This window comes from Atractosteus spatula, chromosome 17 (assembly GCF_055471065.1).
Source record: "Atractosteus spatula isolate fAtrSpa1 chromosome 17, fAtrSpa1.hap1, whole genome shotgun sequence".
In the NCBI taxonomy this organism is placed as follows: domain Eukaryota; kingdom Metazoa; phylum Chordata; class Actinopteri; order Semionotiformes; family Lepisosteidae; genus Atractosteus; species Atractosteus spatula.
In genome coordinates, this window is record NC_142722.1 from 5,789,895 (window position 1) to 5,807,703 (window position 17,809).

At 39.3% G+C, this 17,809-nt stretch overlaps 3 protein-coding genes across 3 annotated transcripts; all 3 read right to left on the reverse strand.

Moving 5' to 3' along the window:
• Positions 1 to 2,602: 2,602 nt before the first annotated feature.
• Positions 2,603 to 3,472, reverse strand: LOC148818934 (sphingosine 1-phosphate receptor 3-like). The gene has a single exon (XM_088935318.1). It carries the CDS (start codon positions 3,470 to 3,472, stop codon positions 2,603 to 2,605), a length of 870 nt encoding a protein of 289 aa, XP_088791444.1.
• Positions 3,473 to 6,700: 3,228 nt separating this feature from the next.
• On the reverse strand, positions 6,701 to 7,570 carry LOC148818935 (uncharacterized). The gene has a single exon (XM_088935957.1). It carries the CDS (start codon positions 7,568 to 7,570, stop codon positions 6,701 to 6,703), a length of 870 nt encoding a protein of 289 aa, XP_088792083.1.
• A 1,584-nt stretch (positions 7,571 to 9,154) lies between these two features.
• Positions 9,155 to 10,853, reverse strand: LOC148818936 (uncharacterized). The gene is made up of 2 exons (XM_088935958.1): positions 9,988 to 10,853; positions 9,155 to 9,200 (listed from the first exon to the last, which is right to left on the reverse strand). Exons 1-2 carry the CDS (start codon positions 10,851 to 10,853, stop codon positions 9,155 to 9,157), a joined length of 912 nt encoding a protein of 303 aa, XP_088792084.1.
• Between the last annotated feature and the right edge of the window lie 6,956 nt (positions 10,854 to 17,809).

The following is a 17,809-nucleotide window of genomic DNA, read 5'->3' on the forward strand; positions in this document are numbered from 1 at the left end:
AATAAACTGTAATTAATCCTAATATTGAAACTGACACACCTGCACACAGAGTAGTCAAGGAAGAATGACTGAGCTGTGATGATTAATTAATTAATTCCTTACACTTATAGTATATAGCGCTTTTCTGGACACTCCACTCAAAGTGCTTTACAGGTAATGGGGATCCCCTCCACCACCACCAGTGTGCAGCATCCACCCTGGATGATTTGACGGCAGCCATAGTGTGCCAGAACGCTAATTTAGAACACTGAATCAGCTATCAGTCGGGAGGAGAACAGAGTGATAAAGCCAGTTCATAGATGGGGATTATTAGGAGGCCTTGATCAGTGAAGGCCAATGGGAAATATTGACGCCAGGATAACACCCCTACTCTTTTCGAGAAACGCCCTGGGATTTTTAATGACCACAGACTGCAGGATCTCGGTTTTACTTCTCATCCGAATGATGGCGCCTTTTTACAGTATAGTGACCCCATCACTACACTGGGGCATTAGGACCCACACAGACCGCAGGGTGAGCGCCCCCTGTCTCTTATATCACACCATTATCAAATAAGGGACTGTGAGAGTCTAGACCGTGAGATTCTACATAAAGACATTAAAATTGAAAGCAGAAAGGTTTCTAGAATAAGGAAAAATTGAAACAGAAAATGCATTTTTTGCATAATGATTTTGTTAACGCACTGTTCATAGTATTTAAATGGCTGTTTTTTAGATTTTTCCATGTAGGTCTAATCCCGAAAAAATATTGTATGGACAGAAATCAATTAAAACCTTCTTCCAAAAATACCTTATCATGTATGCAAGTTTATTTATTTTCCAAAATTGCTTTGTGTGCTTTTCTGAAACAAGAACAAAAATGTTTTCAGTTTTGTAGACCAAGCTTTTAATCAAATTAAAGTATTAAGATAAGGTAGAGGCACAGCTGATGAAATAGTGAAAAGTAAGTTGTTTAAAAGGGGAACTACAGTCCCAGTTTCACAGACCGGTTATTAAATCTTGGTAACAAAATAAATTAATTGACCATATGGTCAAAGTTTACGAATTTCGAATTAGGCACAAAATTGTGAACTTTGTGAAAGTACTGTATGGTCGCCATCGTTGTCACAAGCCAATCGCCGCGGGTGAGAGCGCGAGTTCGAAAAAAATGAAACATGGAGCGGCCCTTCCTGCTCACTAGTCCCTGTAATGAATAATGTAATGCGATGTTGAAGCGAATACAGGTTGTGCAGCAGACTTTTCACCGCAGAAATGTTTCAACATGATCTGCATGCAGAATTAATAAGTAAGCAGTTTTTGTCAACAAAACCGTCTGGAAGTCGAGAGCAATATCTCTATTGGAGTACAAGATGTGTTCACAAGCCTGCTTGTTTACGGTGTAATAAGGTCCCTTCACCTCACCGGATATTTTCCTGTCTCGTTCTGAATCGCAGAATGTGACCACTGCACACACCTGGAATTTTAATCTATTTTGTCATGTAAATTGGAGGTTTTACACGTTACTGTGTGCATTTTACTTTAATTGTGATTTGAAATGCACCGATCAATGCCGATCCTTTCTAACGAACATGAAAACCGAAATATGAAAATCGCATTGCAGTTCCTCTTTAAGTTTTGACAAGTGAATGATTTCTCTTGGAAGGCGTTGAAATATGGGGCCGATTGTTCTTAGTGCACCCCTCACACTCGGTATTCCTTCGAAACGTTTGCCCTTTGTTGTGGTGTCTGGCTCGACCCTGGAAAACCAGAGAGAAATGACTTTTTTTATCTTTATTACAGGAATTCAGTCTGCACATTGTATCCCGATTATCAGAGCCTTTGTTTTACGAATAAATATTCCAATAACAATGTAATGTCTGAATTGCTTAGCTGTTTTGCGAGCACTGTTTAGAAATGCGAACTTCTAAACAGACTATGATACAGATGTCACTTTTTGCCTTCAGATTTGATCCTGGACTCCTTACCTGCTGTAGCTAAATGGAGGGCGGATCCATTTTGGAGACGGGGCAGATTTTTGATCTGTGCTCTGAACTAAAAACAAAATCATTTTTTTAAACAAACATTAGTCATCTTTTAAATTTCCCGATTCCTTCGCAGTCCGTATTTCACATTTACCTTTGAAATATCCTAACTCTGTCTTCTCAGTTAAGCAGCACTGATAACTAAGCGTTTCTCAAAGTCAGTTCAATTTCGATGACAGTCACAGAATAGGAAAAGGTTTAAGAATTAGCCTTTTTAAGAATTAGTAAATCACTTAAATTAAAACTGAGAGAACATGTATTGTAAATTTTATTTTTTTATACATTTATTAAAAACATCAAAATATACGTTTCCAGGATATTTTGATGTTTATAAAAAAAGTAAAATCAGCACACGAATTTAATTTTGAATTGCGACTCTTAAATTAAAGTCTTTGTGAAGGGGGTGTCCTGGAGATCGGTATTCATATAATAACATTAAAATAATTTATGTCGGCGTCCAAACAGAGAACATTAAGAGAACAAAAACACCCAGAAATATAAGAACATTTTAGTTCAAATGAAGGGCCAAACAAGCAATTTTATTTTAATAGAATTCAGATTTTTTTTCTCTTACTGTATTTCTTACCTTTTTCTCGGTACTGGACAGACTCTCCCCCACACCGTCTTCATCACAGCCTCCCTGAGAGCGGGGCTCCCCCAGATGTACAGCCCGGGGGTACAGGTTGCAGAAAATCTTATCATCATGCTAAAAGGGTCGCTGGCGTTGTTGTTAAATACGTATCGTGACCTGGTCATCTGGACCACGATAAGATAGTAAAAGCGAGGACTCCAGAGCGCCAGGAAGCAGACTACCACCACGATGATGAGTCTCAGGGACTCTTCCTTGCTGTCTCTCTCTGGACCCGGCGGCTCCCGAGCAATCTGGTATTTAGCGATGAGGTACAGTTTCACGTTCAGCATCACTTTCACGATTATTATTGCCTGGAGTAGCAAGGTACCGTAAGCGCTCACTTTTGCAGCTAAATCAATTGTAACGACGTTCTGAATCGCTACTATTAAGTAAGTGTAAAACCAACAGAAAAGGCAAACTTCTATAATTACAGTCCTGGATGCATAACGATTGTAAATATAAGGATAAACTACAGCAAGGAATCGATCGAACTGTGCGAATAAGATGGTCAAAATATTGACTCCCAGTAGCGAAGGCACTATGTAATAGGTGCCGTTCCTGGACGGATAGCCCTCGTAGACGTCAAACAGTCCGATGTAGTAACCACCTACCCCAGACAGAGTGTCGCTTATGCTGGTGTTCAGCATGAAAAGAAAGCGATTTTGTGCTCGCAGTTCCTTTTTACAAATAATGCCTACCATTACCGAGCCAGCCATGAGAAAAGAACTGGTAGCAATTAGTAGATTTGCTATAAAAATGAAATAATCTTCAGCTTCATTAAAGTCCACCGCTAACGGCACAGTGAGGTTCAGAGAAATCATCGTGGGGTGAAATGTGTATCTGGCGATGCCGCCTTTGAGTTTTAATAGGTCATCTGAAAGCAGGAAAAAAAATCCGTTTGGGTCTTCGGATCTCCTGGGAATAATTATGTTGTGAATGTGAAATCTTACGCGAAGGATGACAGTTGGATAAACAACAGAATATAATTGACTTAATTTGTCCCATCAGCTTTTGTAAATGCTGTAATTGGAGATTGATGAATTTCGAAACGTGTAGTCAGTGCCCGTACAGAGAAGAAATACTTTGAACGTATTTATTAACGCACAGCTGATAACTGAGCAGGAGTTGCAAAGCCTTCTCTAATGAACCGCGTTTTATCGTTTCTCATGTTTGTAAAAAGATTAATGGTTTTCAAATGAGTTCGAAGTCTTTAATTACAGGGACTGTTTCTATTACTTTTGTGTCTAAATAGAAAACTATTTCTTTTGATAAATCCTGAGAAACCGCCATTTCTGACCACGTGGTGGCTCCATAACCCTTAATTATCATTTAGTTGGATTTTTCCCGATGTATCAGACTTCCCTATCCAGGCAAGTGAAATGTATGACACCTAATACAGATGTTATACTCACTGGTATCTAATTCCAAAGGAACATTTATAAAAAAAATATCCTGGTTGTGACACATTTTAAAAGCCGTTACTCAACAGAACGGGGTTACACCCTGCAAGTGACCCAAAGTGATATTGATTAGGATGACTGATTGGTAGTCCATGTACCTGTAGTGTATCAACAGCTGACCTGGCTAATTTCAAGTTCAAGTTTATTGTCATTATACTCATACACAGGTGTGTATATATATATAACGGGATGCTATTTAGCTAGCTCTCAGACCAGATGTAGTACAAAACAACAATACAATTGTGTAAGAAAAGAAAGACAGAGACAACAGGCAACGTGCAAAATAAAAACAGATAATGTACAAAACAACAGGTAACAGGTAATGTGCAAAACGGCAACAGTTGTGCATAAACATACGTCAACAGAATGAAATTAAGGATACAAAATTATGGAGAGTGAACTTCTTGACATGTGAGCCAATGTGCTCACTTTAAATCTGACTAGTGAAGCGGCCATTATCAGTGTGAGGTTGGCCGATTGGAGTGGGCCAGATAGTGTAGCTGGCAACTCAATGGCTTAATAGCTACCATCCAGCAGGTGCCACCCAGCCCACGCATTGTCTTGGCCAGTGCAGAAGGTATCACCCTCCTCCATTCTATGGTCTCATAGATCATGGACAGATCGGGAGTAAATCAAGAGACCGAAGCCCTTATTCCTCAGATTTTGATGTCTGTTGTAACCATGTTCATCTACTGAGACCTGAGTTGATCTAATTAAAAAGTTTCTAAAACTGGCAGGTTCCTTGTCAAGACATATTGAACTATAGAACCTAGATGGAGAAGTTACTGTACACGAGCACAGAGATCAGTGGAAAAATGAAGGAAAATATATATCATACTTGCTTAAGAAGAAAAAAGACATCTACATTTTTTTACATCTCTAAATTAAGAAAAACAAAAGACGTTAGTGTTTTTTTTACTGAATCCACATGCTGAAAGTTTGTATTTTTGCTTTGATAAGCCAAGATCAAAATGAATTTCAGAACTGGAAATATAGTGACACATTTAAAAAATCAAGAATACATAAATTCTGTTATTTAACAGACTGTAAAATATTTTGCATTCTTGCCCTTATTTGCTTCAGAGTATGTGGTGTGATTATTTCTCATGTGAGGGGTTCTTAAATCGCAAGAGGTGTGGTATTTTCAAATAATCAAATCCTAGAGCATGTAAAAAAGTATCAGGAGAAAGAAAATGTCATTTATTTTTCTTATTACTGACCCTCCTGACACAGTTATTATCTCACTCTGCTTTATCTGGAAGGAAATGAAGGAATTTGACATCAAATACGGAAGAGACTGGGAGTCTGGACAGTGAGACCAGAAAAGACAGTAAAAGTTCAGAAAAAAGTTTCAAAAATAAAGCACCATTTAAACAGAAGATGAATTTTGTGTTTAAAGCTTTTGTAATGTCCACTGTTATATTATATAAAAGGGCTGGTTTTAAAGTTTTTTTATGTGGATCTGACACCAGTAGACATTGTATGGACAGAATTGAACTAAAACTTTCTTCCCTGCTACAATATATTGTACCTAGAACACAAATGTTTTTAATTTTGTAGCCCAAACGTGTACTCAAATGAAGTATTGAAATAAGGCAGAGAGACAGTTGACGAAAAAATGAAAAGTAGCCTCTTTCAATTCTGACGGGTGAATATTTTCTCTTGGATGATGTTAAAATACGGCGCCTTCTTCCAGGGTTCTGCATTTTCTTGTGGAGTCTGGGTCGACCCTGGAAAAAAAAAAGAGTAATTACTTTTTTGATCTGTCATAAAGGAATTCAGTCTTCAGATTGTATTCTGATTATCGATTATCGACTATCAGAGCCTTTGCCTTCCAAATAAACATTTCAATAACAATTTGATGGCTGAATTGTTTTGTTTGCTGTTTTGTGAGCACGGTTTCAAGATATGAAACTGAGACATTTTCACAAACGATTATACAGATTTTTGGTAGCTATTTTTCAAGTGGTTGTGAAATGAACGTTAGTCATTTCTTGAGTTTCCGGATTCCTCCGCAGTCGTTATTTTAAATTTACCTCTTGTCTTAAAATTTAGTGAATCACCCGATGATTCAAGACCTGACACTGTCTTGAAATATTAACGTACAGTATGACCTACCTCGACTCTCTCTTCTCAGATAAGCAGCACTGATCACTAAATCAGCAGCGTTTCTCGCTTGACTCAGAGAGTCGGTTCAATTACGATAACAGGGCAGTCACTGAAGAATAAAGTTCAATAATCAGCCAATGTAAAGAAATACAATTAAAACGGAGATAACGTGGATTTTACATTGTACATTTAGTAAAATATGTTGATATTTCCTGGGTGTTCTGGTGTAGTTTAGAAAAAATGTTGGGGATTTTAGTTTTAAGTGTGACTTTTAAATTCAATTCTATGTGAAGGAGGTGTCCTGAACATCGGTATTTGTATAATAACAGTGGGCTTAATTATGTGGCAATTCTAAACAGTTTTACATTTTCCTTTAGGAGAACCAAAACTCCCACAAATATAAGAACATTTTAGCTCAAATTAAGCACTAATTAAGTTTTTTTATATAATTGATAGTATTTTTCCCCCTTGCTGTAATTCTTACCTTTTTCTCAGTGGAGGACAGACTCTCCCCCACACCGTCTTCAGCACAGCCTCCCTGAGAGCGGGGCTCCCCCAGATGTACAGCCCGGGGGTGCAGGTTGCAGAAAATCTTACCATCATGCTCAGAGGGTCGCTGGCGTTGTTCGTGAAGATGTATCTGGACCTGGTCAGCTGGACCACGATAAGATAGTAAAAGCGAGGAGTCCAGAGCGCCAGGAAGCAGACTACCACCACGATGATGAGTCTCAGGGACTCTTTCTTGCTGTCTCTCTCTGGACCCGGCGGGTCCCGAGCAATCTGGTATTTAGCGATGAAGTACAGTTTCACGTTCAACAGCACTTTTGCGATTATCATCACTTGGAAAATCAGAATTGCATAAGCGTTCATTTTTGCAGCCATTTCGATAGTAATGAGGTTTTGAACCATTAAGAAAAAGTAAGTGTAAAACCAACAGAAAACGCAAAGTTGGATAACTACAGTCCTGGTTACATAACGGTTGTAGACATAAGGATAAACTACTGCAAGGAATCGGTCCACTTGTGCAACCATGATCGTCTGAATATTGACTCCCAGTAGCGAAGGCACGATGGAATAGGTGCCGTTCCTGGACGGATAGCCCTCCTGCACATCAAACAGTCCGATGTAGTAACCGCCTAACCCGGTCAGAGTGTCAGATATGCTGGTGTTCAGCATGAAAATAAACCTGTTTTGAGCTCGAAGTGACTTTTTGCAAAGAATACCCAACACAACCGAGCCAGCCACGAGAACAGCACTGGTGGCAATTAGTAGATTTGCTATAAAAATGAAATAATCTGCAGCGTCATTAAAGTCCACCGCTAACGGCACAGTGAGGTTCAGAGAAACCATCGCGCGGTGAAATGAGTATCAGGCTAAGCTGCCTTTGAGGTTTAATAGGCAGATACTTCGCAGGAGATGATCCTTTTTCACACGTAATTACACTTTTAGGGATTTGGACCTTCTGGGAGCAATTGACTGGCGAAAGTGACATCTTAAGGCATTTTGCTTTTTGGAAAATATGACATTTAGATACTGAACAAAAAAATCATTTACGTACTCTTTTCGAACAGTTATTGTGAATATTGAAATGGGTGAAATTTGTCTGAAAGTATTCCCTTCTGTAAAGGAAAGAAACTTTTAAAAATGTTATATTTGTATTCACGAAGCAGATGACCGAGTTTGAGCTGCAAATTTTCTCTGCAGATATAACTTTTTTACAAGTATGTTGACTTGACAGTGTTTTGTTAAAAGGACTATTTTTATCGTGTTCCTCAAAGAAAATTATTTCAAGTCAATCCTGTCTGAACACAAGATGGCTCTGTAATCCACAATTATGTTTCATGTATGTGGTTTTGCTCCAGTGTCAGACGCCTGTACCTGAGCAAGACAAACGTATTATATGTAAAGTACACATTATATCCTGACCAGTATAGATTTCTATCGTTGTGTGAAATATCAGTCAGTTGTGAAGGCTTAAAAACGTTTCTAATCAGAAAGCTGAAGCAAAGTCAGCTCTCAAGAGACTGACTGGGAAGTCTGATTGTTAGTTTACGTGCCACGGGTCCATTATATCCAAAACAGTCTCAGGGTGTTTTGCAGGCAGTATCTGATAAAAAGGAAATCATGTGGGATGTTTTCTAATGTCACACTTGATACCCCGTGCAGGATTTCAGATCTCCTGTATCGGGGATCATAAATCTAACAGGATTAGGCCTTTTCTTTATCTGTGTATACTTTTAACTGTCCATGCGATTCCCTCTCTTGGTGAAACTTGAGTGGCAAATCATGAATGTTACAATTAATTATAACGCTACTGTATTCTGATAGAAATGTGTAATATCTGATGCCTTGCAATGCTTACTCTTGAAGGGGATAGACATATAAGATATTGATGAACTAAGTGATAATATTGACGGGGGTGTGACAAGAATGGTGACGTTGACGTTAACACTGATACTAAACAACAGGAACAAGATCAAAATCAACAATCGTTCCATTTCAGAAGAATACAGTTGACGCCTTTCTCTATGTTCTTACATAGGCCTCCCAAATTATTGGTATTTGTAATATGTAAATTCATAAATATATACAAATTAACAGTCAAGGCACAGGTGTTTAGAGTTGAGTAAACTTTATTGTGGTTTATGTCAGAAATATCGGGTGAAAAACGTACGAAAAGAAACTGTTTTCCAAAATTCACCTGACTCTTGCTGTATGAAAGTTTCGTTGTTTTTCTCATTATGAGAAGAGAAAAAAAAGTTTTTGGTTTCGCAGTCTGATGTTTTGGCGACAGTAAATATTTAAAATATATCAATGTTAAAGAGGAGGAACTAATTTCAAATACGCCCGTGAGCACGCTTCTCTAGGAGTGTGTAAAATTGTCAAAAAAGTCAAAGACGATCCACGTTCTCTTTCGCTGCTCATCGATTTCATTCAGGTGTCTAAATGTTTGCAGTTTCTTTTGGAGTCTGGACCGATCCTGAAAGACAATAAATTTTATTTTTTATCTTCCATCCAACAATTCAACTATCAGCTTTCAACCTTTCCTGTTAGTCTTACGAATCAAGATTGAGAATGGATATTTCAACAACAGTTCGCCAAATTCTCTAAAAGAAGCAACACTCGATACCTTTCACTGGGATTAGCGGTCAGGAATGATCATTTTTGCTCCCTTGACTGAAATAGAGTTAATTCGATTAAGGATGATATTCGACTTTTAACCTTTCAAGAATCATTTATATGTAAAAATAAAGAAAACCCGTAAAGTTGAGTCGTGGTGAATTTGGTGAACATTAATATTATAAAATATGTTCATGTTGTCTTGGAGTACATCAACATAAATTCCAATTTTGTGCTGTAAGGGCAAGTTTGAAAACCAGTCTATGTCAATGAAGATAAATAGCAATACAGCAACACTCATTTTCTGTCAATCGTATTATTTTAATCCATACATTTTCTTTCCATACATGAGACCAAAACACCGTAAGAGCATAAGGAGGATATCAGCAGCGAAATAAAGCAACAATAAGCAATTGAGCTATCTGAAAAAAGAACAGTAAGACCACAAGCAGCAGGTTGGGTAGAGAAACTAAACTTATTTCTAATAGAGAAAGTAGTCCCCGTTATTCCTAGTTTAATGTACTGTATCGATCAATGAATCAATTTGTATTCTTCTATAGGACCTTTCAATCCACAGCATTCTATAGACACTTTATGGTATGAATAATAATTGAATAGTAATCATATTTACTTTTTATATTTCTTACCTTTTTTTCAGTGGGGGACAAACTCCCCCCAAAACCGTCTTCAGCACAGCCTCCCTGAGAGCGGGGCTCCCCCAGATGTACAGTCCGGGGGTACAGGTTGAAGTGAATCTTAACATCATACTAAGAGGATCGCTGGCGTTGTTGTTAAACATGTATCTGGATCTGGTCAACTGGACCAGGATAATGTAGTAAAAACGAGGTGTCCAGAGCACCAGGAAGCAGACTACCACCACGATGATGAGTCTCAGGGACTCTTTCTTGCTGTCTCTCTCTGGACCCGGCGGCTCGCGAGCAATCTGGTATTTAGCGATGAGGTACAGTTTCACGTTCAACAGCACTTTCGCGATTATTATTGCCTGGAGTGACAATGTGCCGTAAGCGTTTATTTTTGCAGCAACATCAGTGGTTACCAAGCTCTGAATAGTTAATGTGAAGTAAGTGTAAAACCAAGAGAAAACACAGACTTCTATAACTACAGTCCTGGTTATATAACGATTGTAAGTATAAGGATAAACTACTGCAAGGAATCGGTCCAGTTGTGAAAAAAGGATGGTCAGAATATTGACTCCCAATAGCGAAGGCACTATGTAATAGGTGCCGTTTCTGGAAGGAAACCCCTCCTGAACATCAAACAGTCCGATGTAGTAACCACCTACCCCAGACAGAGTGTCGCTTATGCTGGTGTTCAGCATGAAAATGAACCTGTGTTGTCCTCGGAGTGTTTTTTTGCAAATAATACCCAACACAACCGAGCCAGCCACGAGAACAGCACTGGTAGCAATTAGTAGATTGGTTATAAAAATGAAATAATCTGCAGCGTCATTAAAGTCCACCGCTAACGGCACAGTGAGGTTCAGAGAAACCATCGCGTGGTACAATGAGCTTCTGCAGAAGCTGCCTTTGAGTTTTAATAGGCGAACACGTCGCAGAAGATGTCACGTGTTAACAAGGTCTCAGCAGGTCTTGGTCTCCAAGGAATAATTAATTTAGCGGCGTGTTAAGATCAGTCTGGGGTAAAATAACAGTTGGATGGACAACAAAATACTATGAACTGTTTTCTCACGGATTTTTTATGGTGGAATGAGCAATGAACATAGAAACCTGGAATCAGAGATTTTCTCTACGGAGGAGAAACATGCAACATGTTGCATTCATAAACACAAAGCTGATGCATGCATTGCTGTCTTTGTTACTGAAAACATGCCAAATTCCGTTTTAGTGTTTCTCATATTTGTAAAAAAAAGATCAGTTAGTTGCATTAAAGGAACTTGGAAGTGTTTCATTGCAAGGAATATTTTTATTAGTTGTGTTTCTAAACAGAACATAATTCCAATTGAGCAGTCAATCCCGAGGTACTGCCTTCTCCGAACACAAGGTGGCTCTATAATCCATAATGATATTTAATGTATTTAAGTTTTCCTACTGAAACGTCAGGCATTTGTAAGTCAAGCCTTAACTCTGTATTATTAATTATATCCCTGCCAGTATCGAATTTCTGAAGAATTATTATATGGAATATAATTCAAGAAAGCTGTGAAAGCTTTTAAAAAGGTTGCTTACCAGAAAAAGGCACAAACTGAGCTCTGAATAGATTGATTAAGATGGCTGATAGATCATATACCTCTGGTGCACTGCTGAAGGCAGCAGCTGACCTGGCTAATGTGTCGATCCATACAGTCTCAAAGTGTTTCTCAGGCAGTGGTTGATAAAAAAGGAAACCATGTGGGATGCTCTGTAGAGTCACGTTAGATATCCAGTGCAGGAACTTCATACTTTTTCCTTCACAAGATACAGTAAACAGCACAGAGATATAGGAACAGTATTAGCCCAGGTAACTGATTGGGCAGATAGGAGACCACATGACGCAATCCATCTCGGCATGCTTATTTTTGATAGAAGGGTAAGTGATAACATACAACATTCATATAAACAGAGTGCTGTTTTATTTTCAGTAATAAAAAACTTTAATTACCTGTTTCTTACTGGACAGACTCTCCCCCACATGGCCTTCAGCACAGCCTCCCTGAGAGCGGGGCTCCACCAGATGTACGGTCCAGGGGTACAAGTGGCAGAAAACCTTAGTATCAAGGTCAGAGGGTCATTGCTGTTTCTCAAGAACATGTACACCCATCTGCTCACCTGAACCACAATCATGTAGTAAAAATCAGGAGTCCAGAGCACCAGGAAGCAGACTACCACCACGATGATGAGTCTCAGGGACTCTTTCTTGCTGTCTCTCTCTGGACCCGGCAGCTCACGAGCAATCTGGTATTTAGCGATGAGGTACAGTGTCACGTTCATCAACACTTTTGTGATTATTACTGCCTGGAGTAACAAAGTGTTATATGTTTATATCGATTGATAGCAATGATGTTCAGGATGATTAATAAGAAGTTAGTGTAAAACCAAATGATTTTTAAATGAAAGTTATGTAATTACAGTCCTGGTTATATAATAATTGTAAGTATAAGAATAAACTACTGCAAGGAGTCGGTCCAAGTGTGTATTACCTATGTACCTATGGACAGATAGCCCTCCTGCACATCAAACAGTCTGATGTAGTAACCACCTACCCCAGACAGAGTCTCACTTATGCTAGTGTTCAGCATGAAAAATAAATCTGTTTTGTGCTCAAAGTAATCTTTTACAATTAATACACCAGAAGAAGGCTCCACAGCGGAAACGTTGTGTTTTCTTTCTTCTCTTTTCAGGATGGAATAAACCTAGTAGTTGTTCCTTTGCAGCCTACGCATGCTGACGCAGCTCCCCACCTGAACATTTACAAATAATACCCAACACAGCCAGGCCAGCCACAAGAACAGAACTGGTGGGAATTAGTAGATTGGTCAGAATAATGAAATAATCTGCAGCATAGAGTTTTAACTGGTGAACACAAGACACGCAATGCGCCGTGTTAACATGAATTTATAAGTTAGAACTTCTGAGGCTTCAGCCTTCTGGGAATGATTAACTTTGGAACGCAGAATGTTAAGGCAGCTTGCTGAAACTGACCGGACTTTGTTACCTTTTATTCGTAAATATACGACTGAGCAGAAAGCTGAAATAGGCGCCTGCTGTACAATGAAGAAGATTTTAACACAAAGTATATATCTGAACTTTAAAGAGATAGGCTACTGAGGCAGCTCTGTTAAAACCACAAATAAAAAGCAGAGAAAACTAGAAATCCAGGCCGTGCACATCTATGTTTCCAACGAATGGCCCCTCTTGTTTTTAACCTTCTTCATGTTTGTGAAAAAAAACATACAAGGTGTATTCTGTGGAGTGAGGCGTGCTTCATTACACATTGCACTTTTCGTAACTGTGTTTCTAAGAAGTTCAATTTAGCAATCAGTCCTGTGGAACTGCCTTTTGTGAACACAAGATGACCACAAAAGCCTCATTAACACTTTGTGTATTTGTGTATAGGTTTGGCAGATCAAATATATGAGGTGGGTATATAAATATAGCCTCATCTGTACCTATCGATTATTTTCAAGAATGTTCTTTAAAAAGTCCTCTAGTCTCACTTTTAAAAAGGTTCCCTTTCCCCTGAAATCCTTCAAGACGGTAAGTCTTTGTGCCACACCAGGAACTTGCAAAGTTGACAAGTTGATATTTAACCTTCGAGCCAGCAGCTTGGTTCCTTCACTGCAGCTTTATAAAAGAAGACCTGTTTTGATCTCAGGACAACAGTCCCAATTCACAACAGTAGTCCTTATTATGGTGCCAGCTTTACCCCATCCTCAAATCGTTCTCATTTCCACTGATCTTGCCTCTCTGCCTCATGACTAGATCCGCTTACATCTGTCCACCTTCTGTCAGTTACGTTTTGCATGTAAGGAGCTTCTGTCTTCGCTGGATCACCTCTAACCATAAACTATGCCGTTCGGTTAGGAGGCGGTTAACAAAGTCAGTGGTTAGCAGCGTCTTGGCCTTCAACTTTAACCTTGATCTCCCCTTCTGATAATTCATCCACTTAACTTGAACACTTTAGTTGACGCTTCTTTTTGGGGCCACAACTGGAAAAAATGGGTCCTTATCCGGTCAGATAACACTGCCGTCTACAATCAACAAAGGAAGATCCTCTCGACTTGTCATGAAATGTCTCAGTCATCTCAGTGACTAGATTGCGGCTCACATCCCAGGCTGTTTCATTAATATTGCTGATATAACTTTCTCGTTTCCAATTTCAAAAGTTCCAAGGTCTTAGCCCCAATGCTCAGCAGATCCCTGTCCAGTTCCTCCTTATTCAGATCTTGGATTCCCTTGAATCACACTTTCCATCACTACTTCCTGCTGGCTCAAAATACCGTTCTATTCAGATGCACCTCATGCACCTCAGTTCCTATCGGACTGTTTTGAAAAGTTGTAATCCTTCCAAATCTCCTCTAAATTAATTTGCCTTTGGATCTCTTCATTCTTCCTCTGTTGGAAGGAAAAAATTGGTCATAAACAGATATTAAGATTAAGGTTGTCTTTATCAGCCCTTAAGAACTGTTACTCTTTTATCTTCAGGTTTGTATCTTTCAATGATTGTCTTTTTGCTGATGAAAAGTCCTGTACTATCTTTTGACTAGTTTCTCTATAATCTGCAAGAAGATCTCACTAAGTGTCAATTTACTGCTCAGCAATCCTGGCCATTCCTTCTGGATTGAGGCTGCCTCCTCAGCATCTCATCAAGGCACGTCTATCTCAATAAGAAAATAAACCACTGGTCATCCAAAGCCAACCTATAAAGATACCCTTAAACGAGCACTCCTCCAGCTTTTTATCCAACTGCCACAATGACCCACAGTTCAAGCTATACATTACAAATAGTTCTTCTCTCCTTCTCTATGCTTTCCATAAATCTGCATTAGTGGCTCAGGGTGCTGCTTGGTTCTTTTTTGGGGTCCTACCCTCCTTGTCCTATGGCCTGGAGATTAGCCCTCAGCCAGCTTTGAGTGGAGTGTCCAGAAAAGCTCTATATAAGTGTAAGCAATTATTATTATAATTATAAGCCAAATTTTGACAAAACTGCCCCATAATCCTTTCACCCAGTACACTTAATGGATATTATTATTGCTATTGAATAAGAATCAGTGACATACCTTTAAATCTATTATTATAATTAATAATAATTCCTTATGCTTAAATAACGTTTTTCTGGACACTCCCCTCAAAGCTCTTTATAGGTAATGGGGATCCCCTCCACCCCCACCAGTGTGCAGCCCCACCTGGATGATGCGCCAGTCCGCTCCCCACACACCAGCTCTCAGTGGGGAGGAGAGCAGAGTAATGAAGTCAATTCATACAGTAGATGTGGATTGTTAAGAAGCCATTATAGGTAAAGGCCAATGGGAAATTTGGCCAGGATGCCAGGGTTACACCCCTACTTTTTTTGAGAAAAGCCCTGGGATTTTCAATGACCACAGAGAGTCAGGACCTCAGTTTTATGTCTCATTCATAGGATGACACCTTTTTACAGTATGGTGTCCCCATCACAATATTGGAGCATTAGGACCCACACAGACCACAGGGTGAGCGCCCTCTAGAGGTCCCACTAACACCTCTTCCAGCAGCAACCTTAGTTTTTCCCAGGTGGTCTCCCAACCAGGTACTGACCAGGCTCACACCTCCTTACTTCAGTGGGCTGCCTATTCTGAGTTGCAGGGTGATATGGCTTCTGGCTATTACTGGTGTCCAGCTTTGTATGAACACAATGTTTAGATGTATTTCTTACATCAAAGGCTACTATGTTCTTTTTCTTTCAGTTTTTTTAACTAGATGCATGCTAACACATTTTGAAAAATATCAAAATAAAAGCACTTGATTACATATGTCAGGCTGTAGAAATCATTTTGCAACCCAGTTCTCATTTCTCCTTCTTTTCATTTGAGTATGTACATTGCTGCTATGACTGCCTCAGAGAACAGGAGAAGTCTGGCTTTCTGATATCATTTATTCGAGGACAGAACAAGATAATAGACAGAGAATATTCATTAGATTGCAAATTACAACAGTTGCAACACAGTTTTGTTAACACTGACATATCTTTTTCATAATAACTTGTTGTAACAGAAAGAATAAGGTTCTGGATCCCGAGATGAAGTTAAACAGATGAGTTTATTGCACGCAAGGAACAATAAAGCCGAAGTCTTGTTTCCCGCAAGAAACAACAAAACCGAAGTATTTTTCAAAGTGCCGGTACAAACTTTAGATTTATATAGTCCTTCCTTGCTGCTCTGATTCGTCATTCGTTATTATGGGGAGGTCACGTGTTTGACCAGTTTACACCTTTTTGGCCAAATGGTCAGGGATTAGTCTCCAGGGGGTTCCCTAGCTCTCCTAGCTCCCATCTGGAATCCTTATCAGTTAACCCCCTTCCTGCCATAAAGTCCAGCCTTAGAAGTCTAATCTTCATGCAGAAAGGACTTAAAATTAACCCCGTCTTCACATCTTACTTCATTACAGTTTTGTTAACACTGACATATCTATTTCATAATAACTGTATTACATTTTCCAAGCTTACACCATCTTTGTGAAAAGAAAAAGAAAAAGAGGCTACATTTTTAAATTTGTTTGCCTGTTTCATGACCAAAATGGAGTATTGTTTTTAGACAAAATGAATAAAATAATTGAAAGTTGGCCTCTGTAACTTTTGATGGAGGGGCGAGTATCTTCTCTTGGAGTGTGTTGACACTATCTTCTCTTGGAGAGAAGACACTATGACACTGGTGATTATCGTTCCCCCTTTGTTATTCCATGTGTTTCTTTGAAATGTCTACAGCTCCTTTTGGAGTCTGGGCAGATCCTGGAAAACACACACAGAAGTAAGTGAACAGATTCATCATAAAACAAATCAGCTTTCACCCTATTCCCTGATTATTAGGTGTATGATTTGCAAATGAGCATTAAAACAGCAACAATAAGCAACCTGAAATTACCTGCTTACTCTTCTGTGAGTATTTGGGTTGAGAATGACTGTCTTCTTTCTTTGTGCTCGGACATCAACTTTTGCCACAAGCAATTTACTCTTCAGGACAAGGGAACAAGCCCTGCTTATCTACTGTACAGATCATATTTAAGTGGTTTGTAGGTTCCAGATCAGAGACTAGGCAGAGTTTGAATGTCAGCTCTAAACCAAAAGAGCTGGAATAAATGAACTTGAGGCCCTTGTTGAATTAGCTCACTCCTCTGCAGCTCATGTTTAAATGTTGCATTTGTCTTGTAAGGTGATACACCACCCTGATTCCTGGACCCTCTTGTCTGAGATCAGCTGTTTAGAAAACGCGTTTCCCACTGCGCCGGGCTCGTCCTTTGCTAACAGGTGGAGAGGTCGGAAGACTGTGTTGCTCTCCTCTTTGAGAAGATGGACTAGAGAAACCAGAGGGAACTAAAGGAAATTCATTTCTGAATTGACGCTGTTTCGTTTGCTTTACCTAAACTATATCAATACGAACAAGTAATAGGTTTGTTCCATGCTGAAAAGTGAAGAAAGAAAACTCAACGTTTCGGCCGTGGAGCCTTCTTCAGGCTATAAGGATAAACCGCTGCAATGAATCAGTCCACCTGTGCAGACATGATGGTCAGAATATTAAAACCCAGTAGCGAAGGCACTATGTAATAGGTGCCGTTTCTGAACAGATAGCCCTCCTGCACATCAAACAATCTGGGGTGAGTTTCCCGAAAACGATGAATCTTAGAGACTAACGAGCAACTTTACGATGTACGTACGTAACGTACGAGCTACTTTTTCGTGGGTTTCCCAAAACCCCTCTTAATCGGTCATTTAACGAGCGAGTATAAAGTACTTCTTTGTTAACCCCTCCCCTGAAGTCGC

Excerpts from the sequence above, each read along its gene's own strand:
- LOC148818934 (XM_088935318.1), bottom strand. The coding sequence starts at position 3,472 with ATGATTTCTCTGAACCTCACTGTGCCGTTAGCGGTGGACTTTAATGAA.
- LOC148818935 (XM_088935957.1), bottom strand. The coding sequence starts at position 7,570 with ATGGTTTCTCTGAACCTCACTGTGCCGTTAGCGGTGGACTTTAATGAC.
- LOC148818936 (XM_088935958.1), bottom strand. The coding sequence starts at position 10,853 with ATGGTTTCTCTGAACCTCACTGTGCCGTTAGCGGTGGACTTTAATGAC. Across the intron at positions 9,201-9,987 it reads TGTCCCCCACTGAAAAAAAG|GATCGGTCCAGACTCCAAAA; the intron begins GTAAGAAATATA and ends ATTGTCTTTCAG.